The following is a 20,353-nucleotide window of genomic DNA, read 5'->3' as shown; positions in this document are numbered from 1 at the left end:
GTTTTCCCCATCGTGGGTTTTGTTTTGTCCTTTTGTAGATTTTTTTTGTAAAATAAAAATCTTGGGTTCTCCCCTGGAAATTCATGACAATAACTCATACCACCAGTTATGATTAGAGGATAAAGAAAAGAGGATGCTTACGGCACGTTTCAAAGTCATCATATGTGTTGTTAAATATTGGAATAAACATCCTACCATGGACTGTATGCCGAGGTATTTTTGTATATTGAGATATTGATTTTTACATCCCATGTTTTAAGTGATAAACATGGCACAGGTCCATTTAAATTTCTATGAAATAAAATATTACATTTACTTACATTATGGCCTATGCATCATAAAATCGGTAGGCCTGCATAAAATGAACAAATTTTAGTTAAAAAAGTAAATGTGAAATGTGTGGATCACACGACCTTGTCAACTGCAACTTATTACTGCAATCTGATGGTTTGGAATGGAGTTATAAGGGCTGTGTCCACAGAGGCGTTTACTTCTGCGGCCGACGTCTTTTTATCAATTGTTTCTAAGGAAACGCCGCGTTTAAAAAAAAGCCATCGACTGACGTTTCTATCCCGCGCTCAGCACTGGTTCTATGCGCTTTCCCCACGATCAGCGCCGGAGTTCGACCGGGCGCCCAGGGTCGAAAATGCTTAACTTTGGGCAGTACGCTGCGCCTACAGTGGGCGTTTTCTGCGAGCTCCTGGCGTTTTCAGCTGCGTAAAAGCGCATCGGTTGATACAGCCTACACTGTTGTGCGCTAAAATAAATGAGTCATGTGTTGAACCAGGCCATCGTGCCGAAACATTGGTCAGAATTATGTTGGTCTCACATATATTTTGCACATTTAAACAATGCATATTTTTTCGATTCACATAAATTAATTTGTTTTCACGTTGAGCCCTAATATGAATATGGGGAACTGCGACAAATTAATAGTGTTATACAATTCAAAATAGGATTTGCGCAGGGGGAAAAATGCACCATAATAATTCCCGCCAGTAAGTCTCAGATGTTGCCAGAAACATACAATTGAAAGGACTTGGGTTGGAACCGGGATGGCGCGGTTCCTCTGGTTGTCTTTTCTGAATGTTAGGCGCAGTTCAGCGCACAGATCCAAGAACATGGCTCTAGGAAACGTGAATCTGTTTATTAGTTAGTCATCGTCGTGGGCTCTCCATCCCTGAACACTCTGTCCCTCCTAAGCCTGACATTTGCATAATCCTCTAGTGCCAGCGCATCCATCATGTAGTACATGCACAAGTGTCACCATAGTAGCCTAGTTATATGCTTGCACCGATCAGATTAAATTCCTTACACCTTGTCATAACAATCAGGTAACCTATGGTAAACCCTACAACAACCATGAGATCATTAAAAAACAAAGTGCCATTTCTGTACTCTTATGCTTTATTTTTATAGTATTGTCAACCTGCAAAATGCGTTTTTTTGTGGTTGGTAACAGTGTTTTTTGAGCAACATGTCAAGTGAAATATTTTTAATTTGCTTCATCTGCCACCAGTTCCTCCGCTCACCATCCGTGTCGCCTTCCAAAACGAATTCTACATCCGAAATGTTCCGGCCTACAACATCGCTGGCATCATTTCCAGGGCTCTCATCGTAACCTTGGGTCCAGGTGCAAGGTTTTATCGCAGGCTATTATCACCCAATTAACATAGCCCCTGTATGCCTTAATTGACCCTGAGAGCAGATGAATTTGTGAAGACGTTCTGGGGAAACGCACGTAGAAATAATAATAAAACAATCACAGATGAACAATTTTAAGAGCGATGTATTCAGGGCTTGTGTTTTTCTGTCCCAGAGCGCCCGCACGTGGTCAGATTGAGGCAATTGTTTGTTAGGGTGGTCATGTACTGAACCTTTTTAACTGAATCGAAAAGCATCTGACTTAAACAGTTCATATTTTTTTATAGAACTAGTTATATTGTTGGACTATCTATTGTTCCATTGAGCCGACGAGGTCGTAAACGATTGCTTAAATGAAAGCAGTTTGAAGACTAGCCCACGTCTTAAAGTCATTAAAGGAAATTTATATGGGAAACATATTTAACTGCCACATCTATTTGCCAATGTATCTTTGTTTGCTGCTAGCTATCAATGCATGTCCTTTTAGCAGTTCATGAGTGATGGATGGGAGCGCGCAGGTGTGGAACGCGCAGCTCCCTCACTGTGTGCGGGTTCACGGAACAGCTGGACTGACGCGCGCGTTCCCTGTGCACGGTACTGAAAGATTTCAGGCTTCCACCTCTCCATATTTCTTTCCTCCGTCTCTTTCCTTGCATTACCTGCCTATTTTCTTGTTTTCCGGCCTTTTAAATAGATGAATTCTAAGGGAGTACCTTCTTCTTGTCCCGTATTTGGGTAAAATTATTCCGACAAAATGGAAAAGGGAGGAATTCCAGAGGTCGAAGGAAAAGGATATTTAAAGGACATTTCAGTGACTGGAAAACAAGATTTGATTTGACTGATTTTTTGGGGGGCTTTTAAAGGGCGAATTTTAAGGATTTAATGCGAAACACCGTTTTTTATTCGGTCAAAGAAACACCCGGGTCTCCATACTTAAGGAATATGCTGAAACACCTCATAGCCATTTCAAATTAAAATTATTATTATCATTATCAAGTGGAATATCGTCTTTGGAGATGGAAATGATGAAGGATCGAGTTTTGGCCCCCGGTAAGGAGAGACTGAGGAATCTGGCGGGGAAAACCCTTGGACACATGCACAGGTATCCGTCACTTCCATTTACAACATCCCGATTGATAAAACGATCAAATTTTGCTCTATTAACATCGATATTTTATATTTTCTTCAATTATTTCGATGTAAATGTTTAATATAATGATTCCATGAAATCCACACTATGGTTTCCTCGAATAACTACAAAATAATACACAACCCATGATTCATAAAAAAATCATAATTGTGCTGGTGTCTTCTCATCTTCTTAAGAAATTTTCGTTTGTATAATGAACGTAAGAAATGAATGTGTGTCGTCAAGATCGTGATGGGATCATGTGTAGATTTGGAGATGAAAGAATTCCTCGGAGGATTCATCCTCTGCCCACAGCGGTAAATTAATAATTCATGAAAAGAAAGTCGTGACACGACAAGCTGAAAATATATCGCAATAATTGAATAATAATAATAATATAGAATAAAAATAATATTTTTTATTGTCTGTCACGATTCAATGAAAAAAAAAACATTTAGGATATATATCTCACAATTATGCTATATTTACAGGTTACAAATTACTGACGCACATATACTATTACATGCATTTTCACTGCTTTTTTCGTTCAGTCTTATTTTAAATAATTTGGTAATCTTTAAAATTCTTTGCGTTGTATGAAAACAGTACATTTACATGCAGATCATTTGTTACATGCATTCCTATAAGATACATATTTCATTGCGTGATAGAGAATAGAGGAGTGGATGTTTTACATCACAGTGAAAATAAATAAATAAATGTCACTACGATGTGATATACGCAGAAGGCCATCTATTTCTCACAACGTGTAAAGAAATAAAAGCAATTGCGTACATTTCAAGTTTGTTTATATTATTAAGTTGTTTAAATGTATAAGGTTCTCAGAACGATTTGTCTTCAATAAACACAAAATAGAAATAAATATTTCATAGCTCTCACTCTATCGAGATATGTCCATGTCTGCGTTTATCTGTTATAGCCAATACTTCGATGAGGATGCAAGAGACATAAATGCTGCAATGCGGTGCAAATAACTCAGTTTTCAAAGTCGTGATCAGACAGTACAGAACAGAGATTACGGAAGATGCTGATGCTGGACATAAACTCTACTTGTGCTTTTGGTTTAATTACTGAGAAAAGAATCCGTTTTTAAACAAATGATCTACACAAAGACACAAATAAAGCATGTAATACAGTTTTAATCAACCAAACAAAATGTTTCATCATCAACATCATTCAACATCTAATTTCTAAAAGCAAATTGTAGGCTATTTTGTAACAAAGCCAATATGTGGCAGCCTAATAACACTTGTGTGCTCTCTCACTCCCTCTCTCTATTCTTCTAACTTTTGATTTTTATAACCATATGCACGTTACAAAATGCATCGGGTATTTTCAAAGGGTGATGGAAAAAAAGCAGAAAACGAGTGAGGTTATCGAGCTGACGGAAGATGGGCGGCCCACACATATTACGGAGAAGAAAGCGCCGCTGTGCGACTGCACGTGCTTCGGTCTCCCGCGCCGGTACATCATCGCGATCATGAGCGGCCTCGGCTTCTGCATCTCATTCGGCATCCGCTGTAACCTCGGAGTCGCTATCGTGGATATGGTCAACAACCACACGGTTCACATTGGTGGCAAGATCATAATCAAAGAGGTGAGTGAGGGGCAGATAACCTGCAGAAACCCCTCCTCTTCATGTGAATGCCCCTCCCTCAGTCGCATCATCAACATCACCATCTGATTCCTTTAGTTCATGATTTAAACGATTCAAATGTTTCAACTAGAAATCAAAATTCTTTCATTCACATGCTATCGATGTTTAATTGAAGATAGCTTATATATTTGTTCTTGTATGCGTATTTTCTAAGAAAGCTAAATTTAACTGGGACCCTGAGACGGTGGGAATGATCCACGGATCGTTTTTCTGGGGTTATATAGTGACACAGATCCCAGGAGGATATATATCCTCACGGCTGGCGGCCAACAGGTAATTTACATTACGCAATAAAACGAAATGCTGATTTAATTATTTGTTTCTTTATTTATACTCACAAATATCCCAATAGTACATTTTAAATATTTATGGGGTATTTCTCACTTTATACACTTGATAATAACATGATAACCAGAAATTGTTTCATCCACCTTTTATTTTTATAAACATATTGGTAAGGAAATCGTATAGTGAACAAAGGAGAATACAAAAAAATGTGTGAAACACGTCCAGCCTCCGCGTTAATGAGGTCTCCAGAGGAAAGCATGTCTGCTCTTCTGTATTCAGGGTTCATGGCAACCAAATAAAGCACCAACACGTGATATATGAGATATGGCCTTCAACAACATTTTATTTTACTGTTGAGTGGCATACAAACGTTTTGTTTGTAAGATGAAAAAAACATTTTTACACATTCCTGAAAATCAAAAAAAAATCGATCACTTTAATTCTAATACACTTAGATTGATTTTAGAAAGTTTATGTTAATGAAGACACCACATGTGAAATAAAATAGAAATGAAATAAGTAAAAACGTGTTTTCCACTATGATTTGTGGAAAATAGGCAGGAATGTATTTTTTTCTATTTTAAAGAGAGATGGTATATTTGTTAGTAAATGAGGTTTGTCTTTATTTTCATTCGAGGGTGTTTGGTCTGGCCATTCTGCTCACATCAATGCTCAACATGTTCATCCCATCTGCTGCGCGCGTGCACTATGGCTGCGTCATCTTTGTGAGGATACTGCAGGGTCTCGTCGAGGTACGATTTTCTTCTTTCCCTTTGAAGACTGTTTAAACCAAAAATGCACAATATCTGTCATTACTCTGTCCTTTCAAAACGGCAAAATAATTTAGGCCTTATGTACTAGAAAAGTAAAAAATATAATGTATTGCATGACTGTTCATGACTCATACATACAGTATATCATTTATTCTGAACAAACATATTTTTTATTTTATCCTAACCCGAATTTGCATGTTTATATTAAAATAATGCATGCATATGCTTATAAATTCTCTTTATAATTTGAATTAAACATTAGGATGCTGGGTGGGTGTCAGGTTCAGGTTTCCAATCCAACTGTTAAACAGACAAACAGACAGTCAGGCTCTGTTACAACAGCGTCCTCAAAACCCTGCAGGACTGACAGATCCAGAGAATAAACATGCCCATGAAAAGCTTGCCTCCTGACATCATCTCATACTCAAACAACACTCAAAGGATGAACACTGAAATAGTATAGCAGCTGTCTGCCTTTACCTGTGTCATGGTCGTCTGCTATTAGTTTGCAATTGTTTAGTTTCCTAAGAGTGTTTACTTTAGATAAATCAAAGCCCATTTGAGGTTTTATTGTAATCAAAGCAGCCTGTGTTGTGTGTATTGACATTATATATTCTGTCCTTTGCAGCATCGTGCAATTTGTGTCTATAAGGGAGCGATTGTGTGACAATTAGCTGCTAATGAAGATTTAATGGGCGACATTAGTGTGTTTGTGGGTGAATCAGATTTGGTTTGCTCCTCTTTGCATGGATCATTAATCCTTACTTGAAAAGCAATTGTATGTGTTGGTGTTCATTTGTTTAAGCACTCGGGTCGCGTTCTGTCTGTGTTCACGACCCCCATGAAAGCAATTTTTTATGCTTTCTTTCCTTAAACAGCATTGTGGTATTCTCCAGCAAAAAAAAGCATGATTAATTATGAATGACATTTGAGACCCTGGATCACAAAACGTCTTGGTTACGTATGTAACCTCAGTTCCCTGATGGAGGGAACGAGACGTTGTGTCGAGAACGACAGATGGGGTTCGCCCTTGAGAACCAATCAACTCTGACTACTATAGAAAAGGCCAATGAAATTTGGCGAATGCAATTTGCATGCCGGGCTCCGCCCCCGGAAATCCGGTATAAAAGGAGGCCGGCGTGCAGCATTCACTTACCTTTGTTCTGAAGAGCCTGAGACCTCTCAAACTGCAGCAGAATACGATACGTGTTCGTGGCATAAGGGACACAACGTCTCGTTCCCTCCATCAGGGAACTGAGGTTACATACGTAACCAAGACGTTCCCTTTCTGTCGGTCTCTCGACGTTGTGTCGAGAACGACAGATGGGGTTGCCTATGGAAAACGCCACAACGCTGTATCGCGTCACAATCTCTAGCGAAGCGACGGTAACAAGCCTGGGCGTGTCATCTCGAAGCTTTCGTGAGACTGTAACCTTCCAGTGTGGTGGTCGGGGGGTTCCAGAGCTTTCTTGGAGAAAGATGGGTACAGCCCTGACCGGTAACTTTCACGGACGGGGCCTTAGCTCTCTATAGGCGAGAGGCCGTCCAGATCAGTTTACACCGGGTAAGCGCGACTCTTAATCAGAGAAGCGCTACAGAGGCCACCTCCTACCCGTGGGGAGGAATATGGTGGATATAGGTATGGTCTCGTCCTTGGAGGAGAACGCATGGAACGTGCGGACTGAGTAGTTAACCGCGAGGTGGAGGCCCACCTGGGGAAGCTCATGGGTTACCAGGAGTGGGAACCATTCTCATGAGGATACATCAGACGGAACAGCCCACGGAGGGGGTGTTACAGACGTCCGGTAGCACTAGGTCCGGTTAGAGCTATCTGTGATAGCTCACATGGTATCCCGGCCTAAGGGGGAAGGCTGCTCTGCCCAGCCAGCCCCCAGGGGGTGCTTGTTTGGTGATGGATGGAATGCCTATTCTTAACCAGTGTCTGGGTAAGAAGGGAGGCTGGTGAGGTACCAGTTTCTTAGCGATGTGTTCGGGTAAGAAGAAAAGGTAAATAGCACACTGACCCAACCTGTTAGAGGGTGGAAAGGTGCTTTCGCAGGCATACGCCCCCCCGGATGCCAGTCCTACATGTCGCCACGCAGGACGTGGGCTGACACCGGGTTTACGCGAAGGTTGTTAACCCTTGCGAAGGTGTTTGGGCATAGCCCAACCCGCAGCTCTACAGATGTCTGCTAAAGAGGCGCTTCTGCCAGTGTCCAGGAGGTGGCTAAACTCCGTGTGGAGTGAGCCCTCACTGCCAATGGGCATGGGAGATTCTGAGATCGGAATGCCGTCGTAACGGCGTCCACGACCCAGTGCGCCAGCCTCTGTTTGGAGACAGCCTTCCCCTTCTGCTGTCCTCCAACAGACACGGAGCTGGTCAGAGCTTCAGAGCTCTGCGTGCGGTCCAGTACGTACTGGACACAACACTAATCGGGTTGGGTCTTCCTCCCCTATGGGGAGCGCCTGCAAGTTCACCACTTGGCCCCGGAGGGAGTAGTGGGAACTTCTTGGGCACGCATCCGGGCCTGGGTCTCAAGATAACGTGAGAGTTTCCAGGGCCGAGTTTAAGGCAATCCAGGGACACGGAGGATGCTCGGTGGTCCCCTACCCTCTTGAAGGAAGTGAGCGCCGTCAGGAGGGCCGTCTTACTCTATGAGGAAGATCGGAACCTCCGAGGGGCTCTTTGGGGGGCCCTGAGGCTCCCCAGGACCACTTAGGGTCCCAAGAGGGTATGGAGCGGAGATGAGGCGGATTCCGCCCTCTCGCTGCTTAGGAACCTGGTGACCAGGTCGTGTTGCCCTAGAAACTTTCCACCGACTGAGTCGTGATGAGTGGCAATAGCGACTACATACACTTTCAGTGTGGAAGGGAGATGTTAGTCTCCAGTCTCGTGAGGAGGGGAACACAATCCTGATCAAGCACCTCAGTGGGTCTTTCTCGTTGAGAAAGACACCAGGACGAGAAGAGGCACCGTCTAGAGGCGTGTAACCGCCTAGTAGATGGGGCCCTAGCCTGGGTGATGGTCTCAGCCGTATAGGGGGAGTAGCCATCTTAGGATCTTCTCGTCCCGTCTAGAGACCAGACATGGGTGTTCCAGAGGTCTGATCTGGGATGCCAGAACGTGTCCTTCCCCTGAGAGAGCAGGTCCTCTGTCAGGGGAATGGTTCAGGGGGAGTCGCTATCCAGAGCATCGGCTCTGAGGCCAAGTGCGGTTAGACCGGTGTGGTGTAACCAATAACACTTGGTGCTCCTGCTCCCTGACCTTGCACAGAGTCTGTACAAGAAGGCTCCTGGGGGGGGAAGGTGTGCTTCCGCCCATCCCGCGGCCAGCTGTGCGCAAGGATATCCGTGCCGAGGGCAGGGACTATCAAGCGGGCAAATGGTGGTGTTACGGGAGGTGAACAGGTTTTACCTGGGCCTACCCGAACAGCCTCCAAATGAGCTGGACTGCACGGGGGTGGAGTCGCCACTCTCCACGAGGCATAAACTGGCGAGAAAGCACGTCGGCTGTCTAGTTCAGTTTGCCCGGGGTGTGTGGCCTGCAGGGAACGAGTCACCTGTTGACTCCACCGGAGGAGGCGTCGAGCAAGTTGTGTTTAGCTGCTGTGTGCGAACGCCACCCTGACGATCTGTATTCGCTACAGCTATAGTGCTGTCCTCGGAACAGCACGTGTATGTCTCGCACGAGAGGCCGTAGCCTGCTCAGTGCAAGTAGCATAGCCCACAACTCTTGGCAATTGATATGCCAGCGCAGGCGGGGGTTCGTCCAACACCCCACCTGCGTGCCCGTTGCACACTACACCGCACCCCTGCAGGGAGACTTCAGTCGTCACCACGACCTGCCTCATAACCTGCTCAGAGGGACCTGAGTCCGTCGAAAAAGTCATAAAGACTAGGGGTTATGGTGCGTCGGCAGCAGGGCGGCATCACCATGCGCCTGCTGCCGGTGTGCCACGCTCTCCTCGGAACTCGACTCTGAAACCAGTGTTGGAGCGGTGTCATGTGCATCAACTCGAGGGGTATTAGCCCGCGAGGACGCCATGTGTCCCAGGAGCCTCTGAATTGTTTCAGGGGGACCGCTGTCTGCCTAAAATGTTCATTTCAGACAGTTCAACACTGGTTGGGCACAACTGCGGACAGGTGTGCCGACATGGTGACAGAGTTGAGTTCCATACCGAGAAAGAGGACGCTCTGCACTGGGGAGAGCTTGCCCCTCTCTTGGTTGACCTGGAGTCCCAATCGACCTAGGTGCCGGAGCACCAGGTCCCTTTGTGTACATAACAGATCTCGCGAGTGTGCCAAGATAGGCCAGTCGCTGAGATAGTTTAGTACCCGCTCGCCTTCCTCCTCTCAGGGAGAAAGGGCGGTCAGGGACAGACCGAAAGGGAGGACTCTGTACTGATATGCCCGCCTCTCGCACGCGAACCGTGGGAACGGCCGGTGTCGAGGAGGATCGAGACATGAAAGTAAGCGTCCTTCAGGTCGATTGCCACGAACCAATCCTGACACCTCATAGATGTCAGGACGCGCCTCTGTGTGAGCACCCTGAATGGCAGCTTGTGAAGGTGCTCTGTTCAGGGTACGCAGCCTTTGGGGGCAACCCGCCGTCTTTCTTGGGAACGATGAAGTGCGGGTGGTGACCCACTGAACATCTTGGTTTTGAGGGACGAACTCGATGCCTGTTTTGCCAGAAGGGTGGTGACCTCTACCCGAAGTACGGAGGCGTCCCTGCCTCTGACAGAGGGAGAGATGATGCCCCGAAACTTGGGTGAGTCTCTGGCGAACTGGATCGAGTAACCAAGACGGACCGCCCTCATTAGCCAGCGAGACAGTGTGGGCAGCTCTCGAGCTCCCAGGGACTGTGACAGGGTGACCAAGGGGACGGTCTGCTTCATCATTCCCACGGGGGGTGGTTCGTCGGCTGGCGGAGCTAACCATGTCGCGGGGAGTCCCCGGAGGGAAGGTTTTTGCTCCGCCTGCTTACCTGCCTGGCGGGACAACGGCACGCACTGTCGGTTTGAGAGTGGTGACGGCTGTCGTATGTGTACGACCTCACGCCTCGCCAGGGTGTGAGGTCGGTTCGCCGAGCACAGTCCAGTGGAGTGTGCGATCGGCTGCAAGTAAACCCGGGGAGAACAGAAAACTCAGTGAGTAAGTGGGCGCCAAGCCCTAACAAGGGCCCGGCTTTGGTGACGAGGCAGGAGTCGTCCCGTACCGACCGATCAGAGCCGTGGCTGTGAAGGTTCGGGCCCGATGTTGTTCTCCCTGGGGTCTTCCCGTCAGTGTCCCTTCTCGCGAGGAGGTTGCTGACGGGGTGTAGGTTTCCCCCTCGACCTCTGCTTCCGGGGTGCCGCCTGTGGGGGCACAGGAACCGGAGCCGATGCCGAAAGGGTCCTGGGTTGCAGGGAAGCAGACGTCACGTGAGATCTCGGAGGCCTGTAGGCGGCCGAGTCGCGGCGTGAAAAAAATGTGGTTAATTGCCACTGTCTGCTTCGCCGTCAAAAAACTGCTGAGCGCAGTCCTCGACGGTGTTACCAACAACCCACCCTGCGAGATGAGTGCATCAAGAAAGCGGACTTCCTTGCTGTCACTCTTCTGCACAAGGTATAGCCGGGGGTGTCTCTCCTGGACCACTACCGTGGACATCGTCCGACCCAGGGCCCGTGCCGCCGCCTTAGTCGCCCGTAGAGCGCTGTCAGCGGTGGCACGGAGATCCTGCATTATACCCGGGTCGGCCTTACCCTCGTGGAGCCCTCTCAACGCCCTGGCCTGGCGGACCTGCAGGATGGCCAAGGCATAGAGAGAGGAGGCAGCCTGGCCCGCAACATCGCAAGCTTTCGACACCAGTGATGCCGAAGTCTTACGTGCTTTGGACGGTAGGAGTGGTCGATCCCCCCCCAGGTGGTAGCCGTCCGCGGCACAGGTGCACCGCAGGCGGACGTTCCACCCGGGGGATCTCGACGCAGTCCTTGGCTGCCTCACCATCGAGGGAAGTAAGGGAGCCGGAGCTGGTTTCACTGGAACGGTCCGTGAGTGGAGCGTTCCAAGTTTTACACAGCTCCTCATGCACCTCCGGGAAAAACATGGCACCCGGGGTGGGCGCGGTTTGCACCGCGCACCGACCTCGGGAACCACGCATCCCCGGGTTAGCACGGATGACATCACTTCTGCTTCCTCCTGAACTCGACCGCTGGGGGTGGAGTTTGGATTCGGCAGAGTCGGATGCCAGTCTCCCTCCGATGCTGCGAGCGACATCTCATCTACGTCACACATCGTTTCCGAGTGTGTGCGTGAGGATCCGGACGGTATGCCACCGCCGGTTGGGGAACGTTCAGAAGAGCGAATCGGGGTGCGATCGGCCCGTGAGCACTTGGCTGGCGGGTTTACGTTCGCAGAGTTCCCCGTATCACTAACGCTGCTAACGTGGGTGGTCATCGGGGCCGTAGCCACAGATGTCACAGCCCGGGTAGCAGACGAAATGGTGGCTGGTTCCCGTAGGAAGACAGCCACCCGTGACCGCAACTTCTGAATGACAATCTGCCCGCAGTGCAGGCAGATGTGTCAACGAACGCTGCTTCAGTGTGCTGGACGCCCAGACACCTAATGCAGCGATCGTGTCCATCCCCCTCCTCGATGAGGGTGCCGCACCCAAGAGAACAGCGGGACATGCCGCGCTGGAGAATGCTCAGTCAGTCCTGAAAAGGACTTTTAGAAAAAATCTCTAACACCTCCGGAACCGCCGAGACGCCCAGGGGAAGGTCGCTGCAGGAAGGGACGATCCGCTGTAACACGTCGTAGCACCAGCGTGTAGTTGTAGAGGATTGAATCCTGAGTTGTACTCATGAGCGATGGCTCTGAAGAACAAAAGGTAAGTGAATGCTGCACGCCGGCCTCCTTTTATACCGGATTTCCGGGGGCGGAGCCCGGCATGCAAATTGCATTCGCCAAATTTCATTGGCCTTTTCTATAGTAGTCAGAGTTGATTGGTTCTCAAGGGCGAACCCCATCTGTCGTTCTCGACACAACGTCGAGAGACCGACAGAAAGGGAACCAGTCTTAAGTAGCACCAGATATTTTTTTGAAAAAGACAAAAATACATTGAAAAGGTCAAAATTATAGATTTTTCGTTTATTTCAAGAATTATTATGATATTAAGTAAAGATCATATTCCTGAAGATATTTTGTAAATTTCCTACTTTAAATATAAAAAACTATTTTTGTGAGTGGATGGCCTCCCGCATTCCCCCTAATTAAAAATTTCAAAGGCAATTTTCTCAATATTTTAATATTTTTGCACCCTCAGATTCCTAAGATTTAAATGGTTGTATTTTAGCCAGACATTGTCCTATTCTATCAACTCATATATCAATATAAATCGTATTTATTCAGCTTTCAGAATATGTAAAAGTATCAATTTAAAAAATCTACCCATAAGACTGGTTTTGTTGTCAAGGGTCACATTTATAAAATTAATCAAAGTATTTAATAACAACGTGTTTAATTGGATTTAAAAAATAGTAATCGTACAATATTTGGGCTATAAAAAGTTTTTCATTTCTCTCTGTGTTCAGGGTGTGACCTACCCAGCATGCCATGGGATTTGGAGCAAGTGGGCTCCACCCATGGAGAGAAGTCGCTTAGCAACAACCTCTTTTTGTGGTAAATACATTTCACCAGTCATAGTCTACATACACATATCAGAATTATCATGATGGCGTCTATAAAACCATTGAAAACGTCATGTTTTAGGTTCATATGCTGGTGCTGTGATCGCTATGCCACTGGCTGGAATATTAGTGCAGTACTCAGGCTGGTCTTCCGTCTTCTATTTATATGGTGGGATTATAATCTTGACTGTGAAATCATTGCATGCTTATGTATAGTAGAACATATGTCTCTGATGTTGGATAATGATCAGTCATCGTTCAATCAACCAAATGTATGTGACTTTTTTCTACAAAGACATTTTAAAGAACATCCAATTCTTACAATCAATCATTTGACTTTTCTTCTCAGTGCTTAGACTTCTAGGAAGGGTTGAATTGTTCTTTGACTCTCTGGTGGGTTACAGGGAGTTTTGGGATGGTCTGGTACATGTTTTGGATTCTTGTGTCCTACGAGAGCCCAGCAGATCACCCCACCATTACAGATGAAGAGAGAACCTACATCGAGGAGAGTATTGGAGAAAGTGCCAATCTGCTCGGGGGGGCTGAGGTATGTTCTCCAATTCTCCAATCTGCTTTTTTAAAAGTGTTTATAACGTCACACACCACTGCTTCTGGATCCGAACAATCTATCAGATGGCTAGCATGAAAAAATGCTAACATACACTAAAGGCTTGCCGAAAATATCAAAACATCCCTAACCTTTCTCTCAATAACGAAATCCCAGATGTCCAGAGTATTGTTAATATTTGTTCCGATCCGTTAGACTTTGAGTTCATAAAAGTTAACCATAAATGTGTGATTTGAAATAAAATGTTCATAAATGTCTGTATAAATAGTCGCCTCAATCGAAACCATTGGAGGCTTTGATCCGGAAACAGTATTCCTTACGTCCCGAATTCTTCCAGTAACGGGCCAATTGTTAATGACCAACAAATCTCTGGGAGATGAGCTCTGTTTTGAGTGTTCTGTTTGTTGGTTCGAAATGTCATTTCATGGGGTCTTCATATCGAGAACATAAGACCTCAATGATACGGTATAGATACCACAATCAAACAATGTATAACGTTTCTTATTATAGAAATTCAAGACACCCTGGAGGAAGTTCTTTACCTCTATGCCGGTCTATGCAATCATTGTGGCCAATTTCTGCAGAAGCTGGACCTTCTACCTGCTGCTCATCAGTCAACCGGCGTACTTTGAGGAAGTGTTTGGCTTTGAAATCAGTAAGGTTAGAGAACAACTATTGTATATATATACAGAATGTTATTTACATTGTAATTACTTGTAAAATATCTCCATGTAATTACACTTTTGAGTCTAAACCTAAACCTACTCAGAACAACATGTATATTTTTCTTTTGTAAAGACTCTGGCCAGGCTTCACATTGAATCATTACTCTGTTTTATATTTGACCTCTCATTCACTGCTGTCACTACCCATGGATTGAGTCACCCATATTGGATTGTGTTTCTCATGTTGGACATTCAGAAATGTCTGCTCATGCCGGTGTACATAAATAAAGCCTGACATTGTTATTGATCTTTGGCCTCTAAGCAAAAAGAGTGAAATAAATCCTGCAGCTCTGACAGGTGTAATTGAACCAATGCTTTGATCCTGTCGGTCATAACTGTGCCATGCATGCAGCAAGAGAGCTTTGAGTTGGAAGGTGTTTTAGGATTTATCAGGATTTATCAGGATTTATCAGGGTTTATCAGGGTTTATCGGACATACTCTGAATTTTTTTAACTTGTTCTAAGCTACAGTACATATTTTTGTTTGTATGATGACCATTAATAGATTTAAGTGGTTTGCAATGCTTGCTTTAAAAATACCCTGTTTTTCCAGACATATTCTTCAAAAACGTTTTACTTATAATTTTTTTGTAGATCCTCGGATATTTTTGAGTGTTAGAAACCAAATTGAATCTATTCTTCCCATATAATGTTCCCCACCTGCTGCAGTGTTCATATATTAACTATATTTAGCCAAAAGTGATGGTGTTTGGTAATAAGACATGGGAAAATAACAGCATATTCAACAGGGTTGAATAAATAACACAAGAATTACCATTTTTCTCTGTGAATACCTTGGATGGTGAAGTATGTCTTATTGTAAGATCTGGTTGTGATTTGTGTTGTGTCTGGTCAGGTCGGAATGGTCTCTGCTCTACCCCATCTCGTCATGACCATCATAGTGCCGATTGGCGGTCAGCTTGCTGACTTCCTGCGCACTAAAAATCTCATGTCCACCACCAACGTCAGGAAAATGATGAACTGTGGAGGTGAGATAGTGATTATCTTATTATTTTTAACTCGCACAATTCCTTTTTATTGAATTGAGAATGCTTTGTCAACATTTTGTTTGTAGGGTTTGGAATGGAGGCCACTCTTCTGTTGGTGGTGGGTTTCTCTCACAGTAAAGGTATGGCCATCTCATTTCTGGTGCTAGCAGTTGGATTTAGCGGCTTTGCTATTTCAGGTGAGTAGTAGCCTGTTAACTGTCACCCGTTCCGTATACGGGACACCTACGTTTGCATCAATATCGTGCATGTAATTTCTAATGGAATCATGACAAACTATATATCATTGGAAAGATCTAAGACTCTAGAATACAGATTTTTTTTTTTTAAATATTTCATGTAGGGAGAGTAATTGATTCTTTTTTATAAAGAGTGTGCTTAGATTTTTGTTATCCTTTTGCGACCCTTAGTTTTTTAATGTATTTTTTAATCAAAGAAAAACAAACTTTATTTAATTTTTTTTACCAATAAACCTAACAACATACCCTTAATAGTTTTGTGTGTGTGTGTGCGTGTGGTTGTGCGTCTTTTTTCAAACGAGACCAACCGTAAGTCTGTATTCCAAAAGTCCATTTTAGTTCCAACATGCGTTTTCATGTGTATGCTCAAAAAGGGCTCAGACAGTTAACAGGAAAATATAGCATGTGAGAATATGTCAACCTAGAAACATGAACGTATGCAAGCATAGTCCTGCACTCGAGTACTACAGTAAGTTTGATTAAATATGTACAATGGTACAACAATGCATGCATGTAACACAACCATGTAACATAACACAAGCAATGAGGTCTTTATCTGCAGCAGACAAACTACAGGATGAAGAGTGTGTAAAAAATCATCTGAATTCTGAACTTGTTTTCTTTTTTCTTTCAGGATTCAATGTCAACCACCTAGACATTGCGCCAAGGTATGCCAGCATACTGATGGGTATTTCTAACGGGGTGGGCACACTCTCTGGTATGGTCTGCCCTCTCATTGTTGGCGCCATGACGAAAAACAAGGTGAGCTGACATGAAGATATCCTCATGTTTATTAGGAAGTGTGTTGTTATGACTATCAAAAACCAATGGACACTGGTTATGTTTCAAATAACATACAACCCATACAATTTCTATGCTGTACACCGTCAATGTTATGCTAATTTTCTTTATGCATGAGTATACTGCTCTACAAAATGTGAAGTGGAGCATAATGGTCGTCCATCTTTGTTTTCAAGATGGTACATGGATGAGCACAGTGTGATATGATAGTAGTGTTGCATACTACTCTTAGAAACATTTATTGATGTATAGTGCATATTATTTAACATACGTCTAACAATGTCTAGGCAGAATGCCATAAGCAGCGCACTGGTATTTGATTCGTAGTGTATCAACTAAGACAATCGATTGCTCAATATATGTGTACTGTTGTTTGCTTGACTAGAAAAGATCAACGACTGTATTCTCAAGTTTTCCATTTTGGCCATCAGACACGAGAAGAGTGGCAGAACGTCTTCCTGATCGCCGCGCTGGTGCATTACGGGGGAGTCGTGTTCTATGGGATCTTCGCATCAGGCGATAAGCAGCCGTGGGCAGATCCAGAGGAGACCAGCGACGAGAAGTGTGGCTTCATCGATGAAGACGAGTTAGCGGAGGAGACTGGTGACATCACACTGAGCCATGCTCCATTCGGGGCCCAGAGTGCACTTGGGGGCCCCGCCAAAACATATGGGGCCACGACACAGCTGAACGGGGGATGGGCCAAAGGCTGGGAGAAAACTGATGAATATGTCCAAGAGGAAGCGGGACAGGCGTATAGAAGAGACGAGTACTCGTAGATAATTCAATCAGAGAGTCTTAGTCCAAACCAATTTGGAAAACATTATCGGGGAGGGGAATACAACAGACAGTACATAACGTATTCAGAGAGCACATTTATTATTAGAAAATACTGATCATAAAGTCACAATATAGAAATATAGAAGAAATATATATGACAAAATCAATTTAAAGACTTGAGTAGATAGATGTTTATTTAAAGAAAAATATTTATGTTCAAATATTACTACAGAATTTAATTAACAGACCATATTTACCATAATAGCACAACATATCTTAACTCAAAGCACAGGTTTTTGGTTCAGTAAGGTGTCGTCCACTATGTGCTTTAGTAGATGAATAGTTGTTGAGTTTAATAGATCTGAAGCAGATTAGAGTATGTTAATCCGTAGTTTGTTCAAAAGCGTTTCATGTGGACGATTTTTTTTCTCCTCTGGTTTACAGAGCCCTTGGAAAATATGCAAAATTTGGGTTTTTCAACTATTTAATATAGTATAAACTCAAAACTACAAAGAGTGCTGGTTATCATTATGTACGTGTACTATATTACACATTATAAACTGGTCCCTTTCTTGGGATGTAGAAGATAGAGCAAAATAGACATTAAGCAAAATAGACATTAAACAAGAAAGAATCTAGCACAATCTTACAAAGCGTATAATCACTGAATATGTGTATTAACATGCATAAAGTAAAATGTATTGATGAACCTTTAAATGTCCTAAAAGTACACTTGAGAACAGCCTTGTTCAAATCTTGAATAAATCGTGGCACAAAACATATTTAGTTCAGCTAACCATCCAACCATTCAAATGTGTGAAACGTCATTGCTTGGCAATACAGTCTTGTATTTTCAGTGGTATTAAGCTGGTCTTCATTAAAAAATGTTTCATTCTAGACATTTTCTGATATACTTTGATGCACTGACACGTTAGTAGGAAAAAATATCTTTAGTATGTGTTTTACATGGATTTACTGTTTCTGTGAGACTGTGCCGCTGGGTTAGTGATATCTGTGCTTACTGTTCTTATCGGGCCATATTTACTGTATCATAGAAACTGTTACAAAAGTGAAGCTGTCCATCTATACAAGATATATTGTGATGTCGAAAGGTGGCATTTCATATGTAAGGTCAAAAAAATCCTATTTGGGGATTTGCTGATCACAGCAATGTATTTAACTGTTGCCATGCAAAGCAAAAAAAAAGTTAGAAAGCTTTAATATGTGAGTATCATAATAACCTGTCTGGGTAAAATTTTACTGCAAATAATTAAATAACAAAGCATACAATAATACATATTATTTATAGAAAGTGTTTTGGATTATTGTGATTTCATGATGGGAAATATGACCTGGATATTTTTATGCAGGATTCGCAGTTATACTGATCTATTCCTGACTCAACTAATGTTGTTTTCAGTTTACCAGCACTAAAATGAAAACAATTTATTAAGAACACATGCTGCAATAATTTATTGGTTACATCATGCATTTTGATATATTTATCTAAATCTACACATGAATTGTGTCTAGCTGTTTACATGGCCATTTTAATGGATGGGGAATTCTTATTGAAACATCACAATCAGCTTAAAGTTGTTATGTTTGTTGTTCATGGCTAAAGATTCATGGACATTGTCAAATGTTGGAATCTGAGCCATGCTTTACGTTTCGAAACTCACCTAGATGTCTAGATGTTTTTTAAATTTGTGTATTGTGTGATGAACATCACAAACCTGAAGCTCTTTTCATGGCCTCTTGCCTGATATTGAAGTGCACAAGTGATTGTTATATTCTATTGTTGTGTCAAACAGAGCGATTTGTTGATGTCAAAAAAGTGTTATACTGTATGAACTGCTTATTGTCATTTTATATACAATTATTCAAATCAAGACGTTATTGTGTCTTAACTATCGTTTTTGAGACAGGTGGACCAAACATTTAAAGGCAATTTTCTGGTATTGAAAAGATAAGAGTTGATGTTATTTATAGAGTGTGATGTTTATTTTTGCATGATATAGTCATTAAAAATATCTTGGGCATTGATTTCAAATCGTATCTGTTGTCTCTTGTGGACATTCCTGAAACGTCTTCCTTCTGGGAACATCAAGTTCTCTTTATACTGGTTTTGGCTTTGCTTGTGATTTCTCTTTTAAAGCTCGACACTTTTATATCTTTCTTTCTTTCTTTCTTTTAATGGTGATATTATAGAGCAAAAACATTGGAGAAAATCTCCAAGTGGACCACTTGATTTTTTTTAGACAATGAAAAGCCATTTTCATCAAAGACTCCTCGGAGCTTTCTGTGATTTGCTGGCACCTTAAGATGTGGTCCGAGTCAATACATTTGACTCATTACATTAGTAGAACAGTTAAATGGGTTAAATGACTTTGTGCAGTGGACAAATTACCACTAGAAGATAAAATGGTAATGAATCTCTAATCAATACACTTTAACAGACTGTTGACCACACAGCTTTCTCAGACATGAGAGCATGGAGTTGAAATCAAGACCCTCCAAAAGCCAGATCAGACCCTGATCTAAAATATGTTTGAATGAAAATACATTTGAGAAAATGCAGACTTTAATGGAACATTCATTTCATCATTCAGTGTAAGTTTGTAAATGTTGGTGAATTATTTGTAATGGTAAAGATAGTGTTGACCAAAGGTTTAAGAAATATTGCCTATGTACATGTTTGAAACAGCTCATCATGTCTCATCTGAGAACCAGATCAAGGCTTTGTGCAGCCGGCACGCGATGTTCTGGATTAACTGTTTGCACTGTGATGACATCTGATTCATTTGTATAGATATTGTAGTCAATGCCCAGTGTATCTACATTAGACTCTACGGTTATAACGCAAGCCTCACGTTTCATAGAAAAAGTGTCCGATTCCAAACCACATGGGGAAGTGGATAGATCACATTTGCAAAATATTTAAGGCCACGCCATCCGCATCACTTAAATATTATGCTATCAGATACACAACCTTGTTTAGTAGTGTGGCATAAGCTCAGCTGTTCTCAAAAGTGTTGGTTTTCCCATTAG

General features: G+C 43.2%; 1 protein-coding gene across 1 annotated transcript; it reads left to right on the top strand.

Moving 5' to 3' along the window:
- The first annotated feature begins 2,220 nt into the window (after positions 1-2,220).
- slc17a6a (solute carrier family 17 member 6a) lies at positions 2,221-19,335 on the top strand. Its single transcript, XM_056739475.1, has 12 exons — positions 2,221-2,746; positions 4,136-4,391; positions 4,606-4,724; positions 5,377-5,491; positions 13,087-13,174; positions 13,265-13,351; positions 13,587-13,729; positions 14,261-14,410; positions 15,332-15,464; positions 15,551-15,661; positions 16,356-16,483; positions 16,954-19,335. Exons 1-12 carry the CDS (start codon positions 2,661-2,663, stop codon positions 17,299-17,301), a joined length of 1,764 nt encoding a protein of 587 aa, XP_056595453.1. The 5' UTR covers positions 2,221-2,660; the 3' UTR covers positions 17,302-19,335.
- Positions 19,336-20,353: the final 1,018 nt, after the last annotated feature.

Source organism: Triplophysa dalaica, chromosome 24, assembly GCF_015846415.1.
Source record: "Triplophysa dalaica isolate WHDGS20190420 chromosome 24, ASM1584641v1, whole genome shotgun sequence".
In the NCBI taxonomy this organism is placed as follows: domain Eukaryota; kingdom Metazoa; phylum Chordata; class Actinopteri; order Cypriniformes; family Nemacheilidae; genus Triplophysa; species Triplophysa dalaica.
The sequence above is the reverse complement of the archived record's forward strand: the minus strand, read 5'-3'. Positions and strand labels throughout refer to the sequence as shown.